Genomic DNA, 18,428 nt, shown 5'->3' with positions numbered 1-18,428 from the left:
TCCTGGGACCATTAGGTAGTTATTGTCAGATTTATGGTGTATTGTGTAGTGGTTATCCTCCTGGGACCATTAGGTAGTTATTGTCAAATTTATGGTGTATTGTGTAGTGGTTATCCTCCTGGGACCATTAGGTAGTTATTGTCAGATTTATGGTGTATTGTGTAGTGGTTATCCTCCTGGGACCATAAGGTAGTTATTGTCAGATTTATGGTGTATTGTGTAGTGGTTATCCTCCTGGGACCATTAGGTAGTTATTGTCAGATTTATGGTGTATTGTGTAGGGGTTATCCTCCTGGGACCATTAGGTAGTTATTGTCAGATTTATGGTGTATTGTGTAGTGGTTATCCTCCTGGGACCATTAGGTAGTTATTGTCAGATTTATGGTGTATTGTGTAGTGGTTATCCTCCTGGGACCATTAGGTAGTTATTGTCAGATTTATGGTGTACACTTCACAGACACCATCACTACTCATCCAGCTGTCCCTTGCACCATAAAAACTTGCACAATGACAAATGTTTACGGTCTGCCATTGTCCAGAAAATTAGGAAGCATTCCTGGGGCATGAAAATTGTCTGCTGTGCATTCCTATTCTGTGTAAAGTAATCTCTCCTTGGCTTTGTTGAGAATATGAGTTGTTCCTCCCAGATGCCTCCACTCATAGCCCTGAGTTACTGTTTGACTTCCTGGGTAGGTTCAGGAGCCTTTGTTGGAGGACGGGGGCTCTAGTTCCGGTGCCAGTTAGCAGGGACCATTTCATTACTTTTACTGTGACCTCAATTAGCATGGATCCCAGGGAATGACTTCCCATTGAACACCAGAATATCTGGTGTGAAGCTGGGCTCAGTAGCAGAGAGCAACACCGCTTTAAGGAGAGAGTGCATTTTACTCCTGGTATCATAGTCACATAAAGTTTTTAGTTGTTACTTAGTTCCAAGTTAAAGTTCTATTATGTCTAACAGACTTGTTTGTGAAAACTTTCCAAAATATCCATCAGAATTGTAATGATAACTTTTTGCTTTGAAAAACTCCAACTACAACAACTTTTGTTTGTTAATTTTGTCTTTGTGCAAATAACAACAATGTAACAAAAAGGAAATCTTAAGATTTGATAAAAGTATGAATATACTAGTTTACCCGCTTTCTGAGAAACAGCATTTTCTCCCACACAATAAGAAGGCCTTTCTGAAAAGGACTACGATCATATTGTTAGTAATATCCCACGTCCAAACGGTAGAATGTATGTACAAAAAAGAAGAATCCACCCTTCATGCCCTTCACCGTTTCACACTCAGGCAGAAAGAGCAGAGCAGAGGCCTGGGGAGTCAATATGTCAGCGTTTATGGATGCCCCGCGGAGCTGCACAGGGCTGTCAGGCCTCTATTCAAGCTCTAATGGCCCCCTGAGGAGTCTGTCTCTCTGGGCTGAAAGGGCCGGGAGGCCCAGTGGACGCCCTGTTGTTGAAGGTGAGCGTGTGCTCTCATGGACGCCCTGTTGTTGAAGGTGAGCGTGTGCTCTCATGGACGCCCTGTTGTTGAAGGTGAGCGTGTGCTCTCATGGACGCCCTGTTGTTGAAGGTGAGCGTGTGCTCTCATGGACGCCCTGTTGTTGAAGGTGAGCGTGTGCTCTCATGGACGCCCTGTTGTTGAAGGTGAGCGTGTGCTCTCATGGACGCCCTGTTGTTGAAGGTGAGCGTGTGCTCTCATGGACGCCCTGTTGTTGAAGGTGAGCGTGTGCTCTCATGGACGCCCTGTTGTTGAAGGTGAGCGTGTGCTCTCATGGACGCCCTGTTGTTGAAGGTGAGCGTGTGCTCTCATGGACGCCCTGTTGTTGAAGGTGAGCGTGTGCTCTCATGGACGCCCTGTTGTTGAAGGTGAGCGTGTGCTCTCATGGGCGCCCTGTTGTTGAAGGTGAGCGTGTGCTCTCATGGACGCCCTGTTGTTGAAGGTGAGCGTGTGCTCTCATGGACGCCCTGTTGTTGAAGGTGAGCGTGTGCTCTCATGGACCCGCTGTTGTTGAAGGTGGGCGTGTGCTCTCATGGACACCCTGTTGTTGAAGGTGAGCGTGTGCTCTCATGGACGCCCTGTTGTTGAAGGTGAGCGTGTGCTCTCATGGACGCCCTGTTGTTGAAGGTGAGCGTGTGCTCTCATGGACGCCCTGTTGTTGAAGGTGAGCGTGTGCTCTCATGGACGCCCTGTTGTTGAAGGTGAGCGTGTGCTCTCATGGACGCCCTGTTGTTGAAGGTGAGCGTGTGCTCTCATGGACGCCCTGTTGTTGAAGGTGAGCGTGTGCTCTCATGGACGCCCTGTTGTTGAAGGTGAGCGTGTGCTCTCATGGACGCCCTGTTGTTGAAGGTGAGCGTGTGCTCTCATGGACGCCCTGTTGTTGAAGGTGAGCGTGTGCTCTCATGGACGCCCTGTTGTTGAAGGTGAGCGTGTGCTCTCATGGACGCCCTGTTGTTGAAGGTGAGCGTGTGCTCTCATGGACGCCCTGTTGTTGAAGGTGAGCGTGTGCTCTCATGGGCGCCCTGTTGTTGAAGGTGAGCGTGTGCTCTCATGGACGCCCTGTTGTTGAAGGTGAGCGTGTGCTCTCATGGACGCCCTGTTGTTGAAGGTGAGCGTGTGCTCTCATGGACGCCCTGTTGTTGAAGGTGAGCGTGTGCTCTCATGGACGCCCTGTTGTTGAAGGTGAGCGTGTGCTCTCATGGACGCCCTGTTGTTGAAGGTAAGCGTGTGCTCTCATGGACGCCCTGTTGTTGAAGGTGAGCGTGTGCTCTCATGGACGCCCTGTTGTTGAAGGTGAGCGTGTGCTCTCATGGACGCCCTGTTGTTGAAGGTGAGCGTGTGCTCTCATGGACCCGCTGTTGTTGAAGGTGAGCGTGTGCTCTCATGGACACGCTGTTGTTGAAGGTGAGCGTGTGCTCTCATGGACCCGCTGTTGTTGAAGGTGAGCGTGTGCTCTCATGGACACGCTGTTGTTGAAGGTAAGCGTGTGCTCTCATGGGCGCCCTGTTGTTGAAGGTGAGCGTGTGCTCTCATGGACGCCCTGTTGTTGAAGGTGAGCGTGTGCTCTCATGGACGCCCTGTTGTTGAAGGTAAGCGTGTGCTCTCATGGACGCCCTGTTGTTGAAGGTGAGCGTGTGCTCTCATGGACGCCCTGTTGTTGAAGGTGAGCATGTGCTCTCATGGACGCCCTGTTGTTGAAGGTAAGCGTGTGCTCTCATGGACGCCCTGTTGTTGAAGGTAAGCGTGTGCTCTCATGGACGCCCTGTTGTTGAAGGTGAGCGTGTGCTCTCATGGACGCCCTGTTGTTGAAGGTGAGCGTGTGCTCTCATGGGCGCCCTGTTGTTGAAGGTGAGCGTGTGCTCTCATGGACGCCCTGTTGTTGAAGGTAAGCGTGTGCTCTCATGGACGCCCTGTTGTTGAAGGTGAGCGTGTGCTCTCATGGACGCCCTGTTGTTGAAGGTGAGCGTGTGCTCTCATGGACGCCCTGTTGTTGAAGGTGGGCGTGTGCTCTCATGGACGCCCTGTTGTTGAAGGTGAGCGTGTGCTCTCATGGACGCCATGTTGTTAAAGGTGAGCGTGTGCTCTCATGGACGCGCCGCGCCTTCATCCATATGACAACAGCCATAAAAGAGCACAGCTTTTCGCTGCTTCTCCCTCTCTTCTCTCCTTTCTCCACTCCACGTTATTTTTAGCCCAACCTCAAAAAATGAAAATGGGGCTAATTGTTTGTTGTGAGAGTCAAAGATCATAGATCATAGAGCCGCATGTCTTTCTTCCTCCCCTTGCCCTTTTCTCCTGTTTTGCAGGCGCTCTCTCCTTTCTAAGGAATGTGATTCTATCCAAGAGCAGAGAAAAGAAAAGTATCGGAATTGTCCTTTGGAATGTAGATCGGAGGGAAAATAGACACATTTTTGACAGTGGCAATGAGACACAAGAAAACACTTGAAGGTCGGATTTTTGGTTGGATGTGAGGCTCAGCTTTAGTCCTAAATGAATGAGGAGGGGGTTATAGTGAGTAGCTATGGGCCTCTAGATCATAGTACTCTTGTGGTATGAGATGTACAGTGATGCGAAGGATCTTTTCCCACTTACTTTTGAGTCTCTCGGGAGACACCTGCCCTTTGTCCTAAGCCACCTGTTAAGCAGTGGATAGAACTGATTGTACGGTTTGAGAGAAGAGGGGAAGATCAATGCGATGTAATTTAAGTATATTTATACAGTCAGAGCTTGGTTGAGCATCCATAGTTGACTCTCAACCACACTCATAATCTAAATTGTGCAATACTGTTACTGTACTTTTTTCATTTAGAGTAGTTACTTTTGTTTATTGCAAGCTGATAACAGTAGCCATACTAGTGGGTGTTGATCATCAACTCCAGATTCAATTTGTGATAAATGCCAAGCCAGGCTCTGAAAAGGTCACTGGTACCTGGGGAGACGATGATAATTCAAGTTGATTTCAGCATATTAACATTAGGTAGGTACATCCTTGCCATATTATCATGTTGGAGCTGTTTTCTGGTTGGCGACTGAGGTAACGAACAGAGAAGATTCTTTATTAATTATTCTGAGTTTTGTATTTCGGTCTCTGGCTCATTGTCTTGCTGAGTGGGTAGTTCCTCTTGTTGCTTGTTTTCATGGAGTACAAAAATGTTTGTTTTCATATAGTACTCCATGAAAACAAACCTTATAGTACTCTATGAAATCAAACCTTAAAGTACTCTATGAAAACAAACCTTATAGTACTCTAACGTTGGTTTTCATGGAGTGCTATGAGGTTTGTTTCAATAGAGTACTATACATTTTGTTTTCATAGAGTACTACAAGGTTTGTTTTCATGGAGTACTACAAGGTTTGTTTTCATGGAGTACTACAAGGTTTGTTTTCATGGAGTACTACAAGGTTTGTTTTCATAGAGTACTACAAGGTTTGTTTTCATAGAGTACTACAAGGTTTGTTTTCATGGAGTACTATACGTTTCGTTTTCATAGAGTACTACAAGGTTTGTTTTCATGGAGTACTATACGTTTTGTTTTCATGGAGTACTATACGTTTTGTTTTCATAGAGTACTACAAGGTTTGTTTTCATAGAGTACTACAAGGTTTGTTTTCATAGAGTACTACAAGGTTTGTTTTCATGGAGCACTACAAGGTTTGTTTTCATAGAGTACTACAAGGTTTGTTTTCATGGAGAACTACAAGGTTTGTTTTCATGGAGTACTATACGTTTTGTTTTCATAGAGTACTTACTATAAGGTTTGTTTTCATGGAATACTGTAAGGTTTATTTTCATGGAGCACTACAAGGTTTGTTTTCATGGAGTACTACAAGGTTTGTTTTCATGGAATACTGTAAGGTTTATTTTCATGGAGTACTATACTGTTTCTATGTTAAATCCATCCTCCAGTTGCACAACTGAATCATCTCCTATGGCTCTCCTAACTTTGCAACACTGAGGGACACACAGGGTAGTGCATTCAGGAGAAATACTGCCCCATTCTCTGAAAAATTGAAATGGAGAAGTTGTCAGCTATTTGATGTTGCTGCATGAACGTCCCTCCTCTCCAGTATCTGGGGTTGAATCCCATGCAGTCTTGGTGACAGGAAGAGATGTTTATATTCAGGCCTGGAGCAGGAGACAGGAGCACAGAGACAGATGGATGTCAGAGATAGCAGATCCCATCTCAGGCGTTTGCTGCTTATCACAGGGCCTGTTTGCATAATTAGGCCTTTTGATATTCCTCCCCTCCGACTGACAAAAAGTATAATTGCAACATCAACTACGACAAAAGGCATGCACAAAATAAACAAGTAAACATAAATAGAGAGAAAAGATGGGATGTTATTTTCGTCCTGTGGGAATGAATGAAAAAAAGACTACCAATAAACAAAATGTGCTGTCAGTCACAGTCAACTGGTGTGACTGGGTGCTCTGAGGCTGGTCTGAATGTGAATGCCTGCAGAACACTGAGCGTGAGGCCTGATTGTAATTATGCTGGAACTAATATGCTTTTCAAAATGAGCCATTATGAGCTAATGCTGCACTGCCAAAGCCCTGTCTGTTTTTGTCCCTCTGTCTTGGGTAGTTTGGAAAGGTATAGCTGATATTGAGGCCATTGGTTCTGGTATCAGAAACACCCTGCATGGGACAGGGAGGAGGATACACACCATAGTGTTGAGCTAATACTGACTCAGAGGCAATCTGAGAGACGCAGACTGATGCTTCCACCCCATGTGTCATCACGGAGGCTTCTTAACCACCTGTTATCATTAAATACCTCCCAGGTCTACCATGCATAGTACAAGTATTACTTTCTGACCTATATTTTAAATATATTACCTAAATATTCACTGACACAATGTTGATGTGATTGTATTGTTTAAAATCGGACCATATTAGACATCTTGGCATTGAGGAATGTTGTGTTGCCATGTTGAAGCGGTACTATTAGCCTCCTGTGTTGTAGTGTTGTGGGGATCAGTTATAGCTGTGGGTGTTGGAGCCTAGATTCTGTTTCTTTGTGATCATTTTCTACACTGTCATTGTATGTTTTCTCTGTCCCCTTCACTGCTAATAGACATTGCTATTGTAGGGATTGTCGTTTATTATAGCATAATGTTATTGTGGAGCATTGGAGCCAGCAGTCTTTATTGACTGTACAGCCTTGGACAGCAATCCATCTAAGGTCCATCTAAGCCATATTACCTCAGCCTGTCTCCCAGGGGGGAAAGAGAGAGTAGGGGCTCCTCAGAAGGAGGATGGGAGAAAGAGAAGAACAGTCCATAGGGTTAGCGGGCTGTCCGGGAGGGGGTTTGGAGAGGTTTGCGTGATGAGTATTCCATCTGCCTGCAGTCTGAGCTCTGAGCAGACCGTGGGGTCAGCAGTGAGGAGCATCAGGAGAGAGGGAGGACCATCTTTAAACCTCACACTAAACTCACCGCTAAACTATTAACCAACTGCTCAGCTTCTCAGAGACAAGACCACTTTTGTTGTTGTGTTCTGACCTGAGTTGACATTCTGTCTCACTATGGATATTGTTAGAAATAGTAGTGCTTTGTGAAAAAGCTGTGATTTTTGAAAGAGGTAACAGAGAGCTTAAACAATCTCTTTGGCAAACATATGGCTCCATTCATAAGTAAAGAGATTCAATTAAATTATGTCAGTAAAACAATTGGCTCTTCCAGTATAATATGTTTACTTGTCTCCTCTTGTTACTTGAAACATAAAAAAATTGTTTCTGATTTAGAAGACCTTGTCAATATCTGGTTAATTTCTGTTTAAACAAAGCTGTATTTTTAAATCAATATTGAGCAGGCCCTCTGAGGGCCCTGAAGGAGGATACACGGCTGTCTAATCATACCCACTGGATGGTATACATAATTAGGCCCTAATTGCTATGATAACTGATGAGGCACGAGTGCTTTATCAATATCCCCAGAACCTTCCAATGGAATTACAGCTGAGGCATTATACCCAGGTCTAATCAGGATGTACCTTATTGTTTTAAAGCAGCAAGAAGTGTTAGAGAATTGACCTCAACGCCCACAGGGATTGAGTTTATTCCAAGGTAGTAGGCTAATCATCCACCGTTTTGTCCTGTATCAACATGGACAGATTTGTAAACCAAGGAGACATGTGTTATTCAAATTCAAAAGCTTTGTTGTCTGGGAAACAGATAGTAAGTGTTTATTCTTCCATAATTTAGGCCCGAGAGGCACTGCATCTATAAATATCAAACAACCACTAAATAAAAAGATTTGGTGCAGAGCCCGTGATCTATCGGTAACGCTCCCGGCCAGTCACAAGACCGGGGTTCAGTCCCCGTGTCTACCCTTCCTACTGCTCTCCTGCTTGCCTGTCTGCTCTCCTGCTTGCCTGTCTGCTCTCCTGCTTGCCTGTCTGCTCTCCTGCTTGCCTGTCTCCCCCATTGTTTCCAGCTGTTTGAATAAAGTATAACATGTTAGACATATTTAAATGAAATGATGTGGATACTGTGTAATCCACGCAGTGTCATTATAATTCGACTTGTTTGTTTATGTAGATAGTCTTATGTTGTCTGCTGAAGGGTTTTACCTGAAAATAGGGTGGCCAGTAAAATATGTTAACCAGACAACCATGCAACTCTGTGTTGCACCAACAATGAGAGGAACCATACAGTGCATTTAACTGAAATTCTGTTTCTGTCACAACTCATTTGGGTACATGTGGGGGCCCCAGTGTTGTTGATTAATCTTGGCATCCCGTTCAGAAAAATGTCGTCTGGATAGAGATGAGGTTTGCTTCTCACATCCCTGTTTCCCAAACTCACATCTAATAGGGCTGTTGACCTTCACCGAGAGCTTGCTGCTTGCTGGACGGTAGTTCATGCACGCAAACAGACGTGTTGGCTGCGTGCCATGACACATGTCACTATAACCAGGGCTCAATGACAGGTGGCAGTACATACTCATTAGTCTTGTTTGTCATGCATTTTGTTTGTAAATGCTAACATTGGAGTATAGGGGGAGGATTCCTTTTTGAAATGTTTTAAGTACTGGCTAGCCTATATCCACTTACGCAACTGTCCATCCGATCACATAGATAAACAAAGAGAAATATGAGCAAAATAGAATAACTCAAGTAGAATTTTGTGGTGTCTGTTTGGTTTTAAACCGTTGAGCAGCCCTCCACTCTGCCCGCATGGCCCCCCTTTCCCCCCACCCTTGCCCCCCCCCCCGCCCTGTAGGACACAGAGGTCACTTTGAAAAGTGATCTATAGACCGCTGTGCCAGTCTCAAGTGTTGTCATGGCGAGTTAGCGGCAAATCGCTATGCGCATCCTCATGAAAACCAACAAAGGGATATGCCATATATGTACATATTCAACATTGTATGTTCAAGGCTGTTCTCTACAAAAGTGGGAGCCAGTGTTGGGGAATCAATCTTTATTAAAAAGGGTTAGACGAAAGAATTGATTTAATGAATGCGGCCTCATGTCCTGCGGCCGCATGTAATCCGCAGAGAATCGTTAGGCGTGAGCTCAGGGGGACAAAAAGACGTTCTCAGAAGACTCATCGAGTGGCCTGTAATGATAGTCTCCATATAATCCCATAATTCCTTGTTTAATTAAACTCCAGAGCCGGCCTTGAGACCCAGCCAGATTTGGTTCCTCTTTTATTCTCACAGTTGTTATTTGAAGGCTATTTGGCTTCAGTTTGTCCATGTGGTATGCTGAAACATTCGAGAGGGCTTTGTTGAACTGAGCTTAGTTGTGCCCATAGCCAATACAGGGGATTCACCTGGGCTAACTTTCAGAAGACCGTTATGGTTGTCATTATAGTTGGGGAGAAAGCGTTTCTGTAAGGGACAATGAGTTTTGTTCTATAGACTATCTCTCGTTTTCTGTTCTTTACCCTTCTCTCCTTCTGGACTGTACATGTATGATGCAATCCAGCTAGGCCTAGAGCAACACTGGCTAGTCACACTGGCTTGTCAATGTCTCAATGAGCACATTTGTGAAAATATGCATTTTATAACAGGAAATGAAAAGGGCCATGTAGTTTGAATAGACATGCAGAGGAGGTGAAAATGATGCAATTTCCTAAATTCAGTTATAATGGTAATGTGCTGTGGTAATACATATTTGCTGTCAGAAACATTCCTCTTGGCCAGGATTGGATGGCTTTGTGCAGTATCTATATTCCTCTAGCGAAAATGCAGCAGCTTAGTTGAATGCATAAAAGTACTGTAAGATATATTGTAATTCATTTCTTGACAGCAGTATCATAGAAAGACAGCATATGGGACTGAATGGTTCTGGTGTGATATTGTTGTAGTGTTCTGTATATTCTGGCTGTACTGTTCCTTTTAGCAGCAGTGTGCCCTGGGCCATTGTGAGAGAATAGTGTGGTGAGGAACAGCAAGGTGGCCTGGGTAGATTAACCCTTCCATCCAGCGCCCCCTCCCCTCCTGCCCCCAACCGCCTGCGGCCCTCTGCCTCCAGCCTCTGGCGCCTCTCTCCCCCGCTCTCTCTCTCTCTCAAGGCAGGTTTGGGTATCAGGCCTCTTATATTCTGTATAAATATCCACAGATTAAGATAATATTTGCTCTGTTGTGCTCGGAGAGAGGGAAAGCTGTCATTTGAAGCTTCTTTGCAGCCTCTCCCCCTCAAGCGACAGCCTCTGATGTGGGTTGTGCCCCTAAACTACTAAAAGTGGCTTTTAGGGCTTGTATTGACCATTTCAGGGTTTCATCCATCCTTTTTATTAGGCCTGGGATGATAACAGTACCGCGATACTCGTTAGTATCGTGACATGGAAACAAAGCACAAAGTGGATGTAACTTCTTTAGGAAAACAGCCCTAATGTTGGAAAATCATTATGTTGTCATCCAGAGTCACATTTATTTCGCCATGGAAAACATATTGTGATACTGGTATCGTCACAGCCCTACTTTTTATTGCCTTTTTCAATGATTTAGGTTCATTAACAAAAAATGTGACTGATTGCTGTCAGAACAGAGGCTTGAGGGTAAACACAGACACAGCAGCCCATCTGTAAATAGCCCACCCAACTACCTCATGCACATATTGTTGTTCATTTTTTTGCTCTTTTGCACCCCAGTATCTCTACCTGCACATCATGATCTGCACATCTATCACTCCAGTTTTAATGCTAAATTGTAATTATTTTTGCCCTATGGCCTATTTATTGCCTTACCTCCCTAACCTTACTACATTTGCACACATTGTATATAGATTTTCCTTTTGTGTTATTGACTGTACGTTTGTTTATGTGTAACTCTGTGTTGTTGTTTTTGTCGCACTGCTTTGCTTTATCTTGACCAGGTTGCAGTTGTAAATGAGAACTTGTTCTCAACTGGCCTACCTGGTTTAATAAAGGTTAAATAAAAAAATAAAAAATAAAGACAACTGAAGAGATAAATAACTAACCAGTAAAATGGACTTCCTTTCCATTGTTACTAAATTCCCTTGTATTATTTTAGTGTATTACCAAGTATTAACTGAGCTGGCTCTTCCCCTCTTCTCCCTCTTCCCCTTTGGCCCAGGTAATCGTACAGACGAGGGTTCAGACGTGGAGTCGGAGCCGGACCTTCCCCTGAAGAGGAAGCAGCGTCGCAGCCGCACCACCTTCACAGCCGAGCAGCTTGAGGAGCTGGAGAAGGCCTTTGAGAGGACACACTACCCAGACATCTACACCAGGGAAGAGCTGGCCCAGAGGACCAAGCTCACTGAGGCCCGGGTGCAGGTTAGTTAGACACACAAACAGTCAATGCCACAAACACTCTGTCATGGCTGCTGAGCATTATCCAGGTGTTTATCACACTAATCTAAAGCACTGTTTTCCTGTACTGTCATGGCCAAAAGTTTTGAGAATGACACAAATTTTTATTTCCACAAGGTTTGCTGCTTCAGTGACTTTAGATATTTTTGTCAGATGTTACTATGGAATACTAAAGTATAATTCCAAGTCCAGTGTCAAAGGCTTTTATTGACAATTACATGAGGTTGATGCAAATAGTCAATATTTGCAGTGTTGACCCTTCTTTTTCAAGACCTTTGTAATCTGCCCTGGCATGCTGTCAATTAACTTCTGGGCTACATCCTGACAGATGGCAGCCCATTCTTGCATAATCAATGCTTGGAGTTTGTCAGAATTTGTGGGTTTTTGTTTGTCCACCTGCCTTTTGAGGATTGACCACAAGTTCTCAATGGGATTAAGGTCTGGGGAGTTTCCTGGCCTTAGACCCAAAATATTGATGTTTTGTTCCCTTAGCCACTTAGTTATCACTTATGCCTTATGTCAAGGTGCTCCATCATGCTGGAAAAAGCATTGTTTGTCACCAAACTGTTCCTGGATGGTTGGGAGAAGTTGCTCTCGGAGGATGTGTTGTTACCATTCTTTATTCATGCCTGTGTTCTTAGGCAAAATTGTGAGTGAGCCCACTCCCTTGGCTGAGATGCAACACCACACATGAATGATCTCAGGACGCTTCACTGTTGGCATGACACAGGACTGATGGTAGCGCTCACCTGGTCTTCTCCGGACAAGCTTTTTTCCGGATGCCCCAAACAATCGGAAAGGGGAATCATAGGAGAAAATGACTTTACCCCAGTCCTCAGCAGTCCAATCCCTGTACCTTTTGCAGAATATCAGTCTATCCCTGATGTTTTTCCTGGAGAGAAGTGGCTTCTTTTCTGCCCTTCTTGACACCAGGCCATCCTCCAAAAGTTTTTGCCTCACTGTGCGTGCAGATGCACTCACACCTGCCTGCTGCCATTCCTGAGCAACCTCTGTACTGGTGGTGCCCTAATCCAGCAGCTGAATCAACTTCAGGAGACGGTCCTGGTGCTTGCTGGACTTTCTTGGGCACCCTGAAGCCTTCTTCACAACAATTGAACCACTCTCCTTGAAGTTCTTGATGATCCGAAAAATGGTTGATTTAGGTGCAACGTTACTGGCAGCAATATCCTTGCCTGTGAGGCCCTTTTTGTGTAAAGCAATGAAGACGGCACGTGTTTCCTTGAAGGTAACCATGGTTGACAGAGGAAGAACAATGATTCCAAGCACCACCCTCCTTTTGAAGCTTCCAGTCTGTTATTCGAACTCAATCAGCATGACAGAGTTTGTCGTCGTCAACACTCACACCTGTGTTAACGAGAGAATCACTGACATGATGTCAGCTGGTCCTTTTGTGGCAGGGCTGAAATGTTTTTTGGGGATTCAGTTAATTTGCATGGCAGATTAATTAATTGCAATTCATCTGATCACTCTTCATAACATTCTGGAGTATATGCAAATTGCCATCATACAAACTGAGGCAGCAGACTGTGAAAATTAATATTTATATCATTCTCAAAACTTTTGGCCACAACTGTACATGACAAACTTCAGTTTTTATATCCTGCTATAGTCTTACGAAATAATAAAAATCTACCCATCTACACAACTTACTCTACATTTTCAAAGTGAAATAATAATATCAAAATAATACAAAAATGACTACTACTACTAATAATAATAAAAGAAGGCGTGGTCTTCACACCCCAGAGAAAATCTAACACTGACATAGTTTTATTAGGGGGGAGGGTAATTATACAACTTTTAATGCCAAAGACACCAGAATGGCTTTCCAAGAGGTGTTGAATCTGCTTTAAAATCGGAGGCAACGTTTGAATATAGCTTCCAATCAATGATTCTCATCCAAATGTACTGAGCTTAAACCATTTGGACAAAAGCAATGGATATACTGTATGTTGCCCTAAGAGTTGTGCAAAATTGGTATCATCTTATTCAAAATGATGAACAGCTGTAATGGCTGCCCAAGGTTCTTCCTTCAAGTATTAACTCTGGGGTGTGAAGACACACAATCAAGACATCTTCATTGTATCACTTGGAACATTTTCTTTAACCTCTCTTTCACTTCGGAACTGTGGAGTATGTTGTGTAGATCGGAGGCAAAACAAATCCCATTTAATTCCTTTTTAGATAAAATTTTAAGGCAGCAAAATTTGAAGATTGTGCAAGACGTATGTAGAGTTACTAGCGACAATATTCATTCATCCAAGTGCAGGTCTTTTTTACACATATTTTACCTCCTCACCTCACCTGGGAGTTGTGTCTGTGAGTCCTCATCTGTTCTAAGAAGGCCTTGACAGGGGAGGCGCCATTGTTTTACACCCAAGACTCCACAGGACCTGCATGACAGCTTGTGTACCATGTGGTTTTATGTAACACTGAAGGAAAATACAGTAGAGTTATAGCAGCAGCTGTTCAGAAGGGAGGGAGGGAGAGAAAGAGAGAGAGGAGATGAGAAAGAGAGTGAGACAAAGAGAGGGAGAGAGAGAGGAAATGCATTCCTGATGGATTTCTCATTTCGGCCTTTGGCCAGCATCTCTCACTTTCAAGCCTGCCGCCGCTTGTAAAACCATGTGCATATCATGGAGGGTCCCTCATCCTCTCCAGGGACCTCATGCCCTGAAAACAACATTAATCAATCAGATGCTAGTAAAAAAAGGGCAACCCTCTCTTCTTACCACAACCCCTCGCTCACTCCCCTTGAACCTCCCAAACTCTGAACCACCCCGCGCGCTAACTGTTCCTCACACTCCAAACATGCGGTTAGGGGTAACTGATTCCACACATGTCTTTGTCTGTCTCGCAAAGCCTCCAAACAGAAAGATGTCTAACTGGTTACTGCAGCACTCGGTGGAGGATGCTGAGAGATTTATCTCATGCATATTTTCTTGCGCTATATTACATTTCAGAATGTTTCAAATATGCTTAAGAGGCACAATTGAATATGAGATTGGGAAGGTCTTTCAGTTATTATTTGATAAATCTCTTTTTCTGAAGATTCTCCTCCATAACAGTGTAAAGCATGTCTCATGAAATACATCTGGAAAAGACATGCATGTCTAATATAATTTGAGTTATGACAGATGGGTTACAATGCTTCGTATTTACAATGTCATTTGGCCAGATTTTTGAATTTAGACCCTGTAGAGTGGAGCTTGTGAAGCTCATTGTGATTGGTCTCGAAGATGAAAAGACCCAGCAAACCTATGTAAGATTGGTTGAGCAGAGTGCCATGTAGGCTAGAGCAGGGGTTCCCAAATGGTTTTGTTTAGGGGACCACTTTAGCAATAGCAAATGTATTGTGGACCCCCTCATAATATAAGAACACAACACCTACTTCAGAGTGCGATAGAAATATACTTTTTGACTATGACTTCTGCAGTGCATTGCTGCACCGATTCAGTCTCGGGCCCTCAGATTGTTTTTTTAAAAGCCCCCCTCTTTGCATCACAGTGAAAATGCTGCAGTTTTAATGCTCATTTCCTGCAATTCTACACATTTTGCCATGGGACAGAGAGAAAATATTGCAGTTTTAAAACTAATTTCCTGCAATTCTACACATTTTGCCATGGGACAGAGAGAAAATATTGCCGTTTTAAAACTAATTTCCTGCAATTCTACACATTTTGCCATGGGACAGAGAGAAAATATTGCAGTTTTAAAACTTAAATGACAGTGGATTATGTTAACAACAAAAATGGGTGGGGGGGAATACAATGATACTTTTCTGGGGATAATACTGTGGATACCAATATCCCGTGAGCCTCCCAGGCCCATGTGCTTCTAAGGGTCAAGAACAATAATTTTGGATGAATAATATTACATTCTATTGTATCGCACCCTCTAAAGTTTTTTCACTGACCCCAAATTCAGTTAATCTGTTGTTTAATAGACATAAAAATAGTAATAATTTCGATCTACCCCACTGGGAACCCTTGGGTTACAGAGCATAGAGAGTCCTCTGTCTTGTCCATGTTCCAGGCACTTCACAACCATATTTGTAGGTCAATTACATTGACATATTAGAGAGAATCGCTTCAGGCATTTGCCTCTTTCGAGTATTTCTGGAAATTGATGGTAATTTGAAGTCTAAAAATGAAGGAAAAAAATGAACAGGGTTGAAAACTAAAAGGACACTTTTTCTCTCCTGCGAGATAATAGAGCTAAATGATGTCATGTGAAAACCTGAGGTATTTAAATCATGGACATAATTTGTTAATGCAGTTTCCCTCATCATCTAATTTTGAAACGCTTTGAAAGTCTCCAAAGATCAAACCAAACTGAATTTTCTGAGAAGGTCACCCCAAGAAACTGACTCTAGTTAACCAAAGTAAATAATGACCATCGGTCTTCAATGTTGCTCAGCGGTTTGGCAAGGTAGTTGGGAGGAAGATTTTGGACGGACTATGGAGCCCATTGTAGCGTTGTTTCATTTTCAGGAGTCATGTGTGTTTTTTTCATTGGCTCTGCTAGAGCACTGCCCCATTGCATCTGAACACCAAAGACTTACCCTGCTCCTCATCAACCTGCTCTTACCCTGCTCCTCATCAACCTGCTCTTACCCTGCTCCTCATCAACCTGCTCTTACCCTGCTCCTCATCAACCTGCTCTTACCCTGCTCCTCATCAACCTGCTCTTATCCTGCTCCTCATCAACCTGCTCTTACCCTGCTCCTCATCAACCTGCTCTTATCCTGCTCCTCATCAACCTGCTCTTACCCTGCTCCTCATCAACCTGATCTTACCCTGCTCCTCATCAACCTGCTCTTACCCTGCTCCTCATCAACCTGCTCTTACCCTGCTCCTCATCAACCTGCTCTTACCCTGCTCCTCATCAACCTGCTCTTACCCTGCTCCTCATCAACCTGCTCTTACCCTGCTCCTCATCAACCTACTCTTAACCTTGCTCCTCATCAACCTGCTAAAGTCCTCAGACACATCCTCAATAAAACAACCACACTGACCACTGGAGACATGTTGATATAAGAACAACTTGGTGAAGCCTCTGCTCTAAAACTGCTCCAAATTCAATCAATACATTTAAAAAAGCCAAAGGATGGATTTTGGTGTGTGAACTTGACAGTTTTAGTGTCAGTGCGTTTTGAAGATGTCAGCCAGCTGGGTTTTCACATAGGTACCCAAATGGTCCCATCTCTGGGCAGGACTGAAGAACCTTTGGCCTGAGAGCTGACCTGCTCCAGCACAGCTGCAATGACGCATCTTCCAGATGTCAACGAGTGGGGAGGCTGAGAGGGCAGTGCTGTGAGGGAGAAACCCAGCAGAAGGGTGGTGTTGTAAGGTCTTAAAGATTTGAGTAGTATTTGAGGTGGTGGTTACGGCTTACCCTGTTAGTTGTTTTTCATCTCTAGGTGATCATCTATAAAGCAGGGTGTGTGGTATACACTGCAGTCAGTAAAAGTAACTATTATCTGTGAGGGTATATGGACCCACTCCAAGCGGAGAGCTCTTGTGTGGAAGGGTGCTCAGGAGGACTCCTGGTTTAACGAGAAGTGACAAGTGTTTGGTTTACCAGTGACTCCACAGCCCAAACTCACTGCCCCATAAACTCAGCCAACCCAAACCCCCTCTCCTCCCTTCCCTGCCTGCCATCTTGTGTCACACTATCTCATCCATCTTCATCAGGCCCAACACCACCTAAAACACATCTCCCAGCAGCTCCCAGCAGCCCTTTCCCAGCCCACTGTTTTATCACCCCAACTGACAAATTAGGGGATCTGATCCATATCTCACAGCCATTAGTTCCAGGCTACCCGTCCCTATAAATCTAGCTACCTGTCCCTATAAATCTAGTGTCCCGTCCCTATAAATCTAGCTACCCGTCCCTATAAATATAGCTACCTGTCCCTATAAATCTAGTGTCCCGTCCCTATAAATCTCGCTACCCGTCCCTATAAATCTAGCTACCCGTCCCTATAAATCTAGCTACCCGTCCCTATAAATCTAGCTACCCGTCCCTATAAATCTCACTACCCGTCCCTATAAATCTAGCTACCCGTCCCTATAAATCTAGCTACCTGTCCCTATAAATCTCGCTACCCGTCCCTATAAATCTAGCTACCCGTCCCTATAAATCTAGCTACCTGTCCCTATAAATCTAGTTACCCGTCCCTATAAATCTCACTACCCGTCCCTATAAATCTAGCTACCTGTCCCTATAAATCTAGCTACCCGTCCCTATAAATCTAGCTACCTGTCCCTATAAATCTAGTTACCCGTCCCTATAAATCTCGCTACCTGTCCCTATAAATTTAGCTACCTGTCCCTATAAATCTAGCTACCTGTCCCTATAAATTTAGCTACCTGTCTCCTGCTCTGAACGCCCCACTCTCTGTGCTGCCATTCTGCATCTAAAATAAAACACTCATTCCTGACTGGACCAGGCAGTGGAGTCCTTCCAAAGACTATTAAGAAGAGAAAAGGGCATCACTTGTGTCTATCCTTCAGAAGTTTGGGCCAGGTGGAGGGGGGTTGCTGTTGAGCGAGGGAGGGTAGAGAACAGAGGGAGGGGGGCCAGACCCTGGGCCTTAGCGTTGTAAATCAGTGCTCCTCTCCTCCTCACACATGAAGTGAATTACATTCTCTTCTATTTAGGCTGAAGTTTTTACGAGGCCGACTCTACCTCTTCTGAGGAGACTCATCTGAGCGGTGGCGGCGCTGGCTGGCTCGCTTAGCGAATCTGTCACATAGATCCCCTTTCATTACCAATAAACATTCTGCATGTAGCTATTATAGTTAGAGGGATCTAATAAGGTATAAGCATAGCCTTTTATGAAGCGTAGAAATCAATTTGGGAAGACATTTTTCTCTCTATCTGGAGAGTGCGCTAGGCTTCTGATGCTAGCCGCGACACAGAGAGTAGAGGATCCGGCTCTGTTTGTCTCTGTGGTGCCCTGTCTCTGATCTCTGAGGCCTCTATGGAGAGGCTGAGGAGAGATCCCAGCACTACCTCATAGTGTCACAGAATAGATTATAGACTTTCTATTGAATGTCTTATTTTCATGTTGAACAACCAAATCTTGCGGAGTTCCATCTTGACCCATCTTGTCA

At 44.2% G+C, this 18,428-nt stretch overlaps 1 protein-coding gene across 2 annotated transcripts in view; it reads left to right on the top strand.

Annotated features, from left to right (window-relative positions):
• The window catches only part of LOC115144919 (paired box protein Pax-7-like), an 87,885-nt gene that overhangs the window by 39,825 nt on the left and 29,632 nt on the right, over nt 1–18,428 (top strand). For both annotated transcript variants that reach the window (XM_065000774.1, XM_065000769.1), the window contains one exon: nt 11,051–11,250. In XM_065000774.1, the coding sequence (XP_064856846.1) occupies nt 11,051–11,250 (200 nt within the window). The remainder of the gene's footprint in view (nt 1–11,050; nt 11,251–18,428) is intronic.

This window comes from Oncorhynchus nerka, linkage group LG2, assembly GCF_034236695.1.
Source record: "Oncorhynchus nerka isolate Pitt River linkage group LG2, Oner_Uvic_2.0, whole genome shotgun sequence".
Classification (NCBI taxonomy): domain Eukaryota; kingdom Metazoa; phylum Chordata; class Actinopteri; order Salmoniformes; family Salmonidae; genus Oncorhynchus; species Oncorhynchus nerka.
This window is presented reverse-complemented; position numbering and strand designations above follow the sequence as displayed.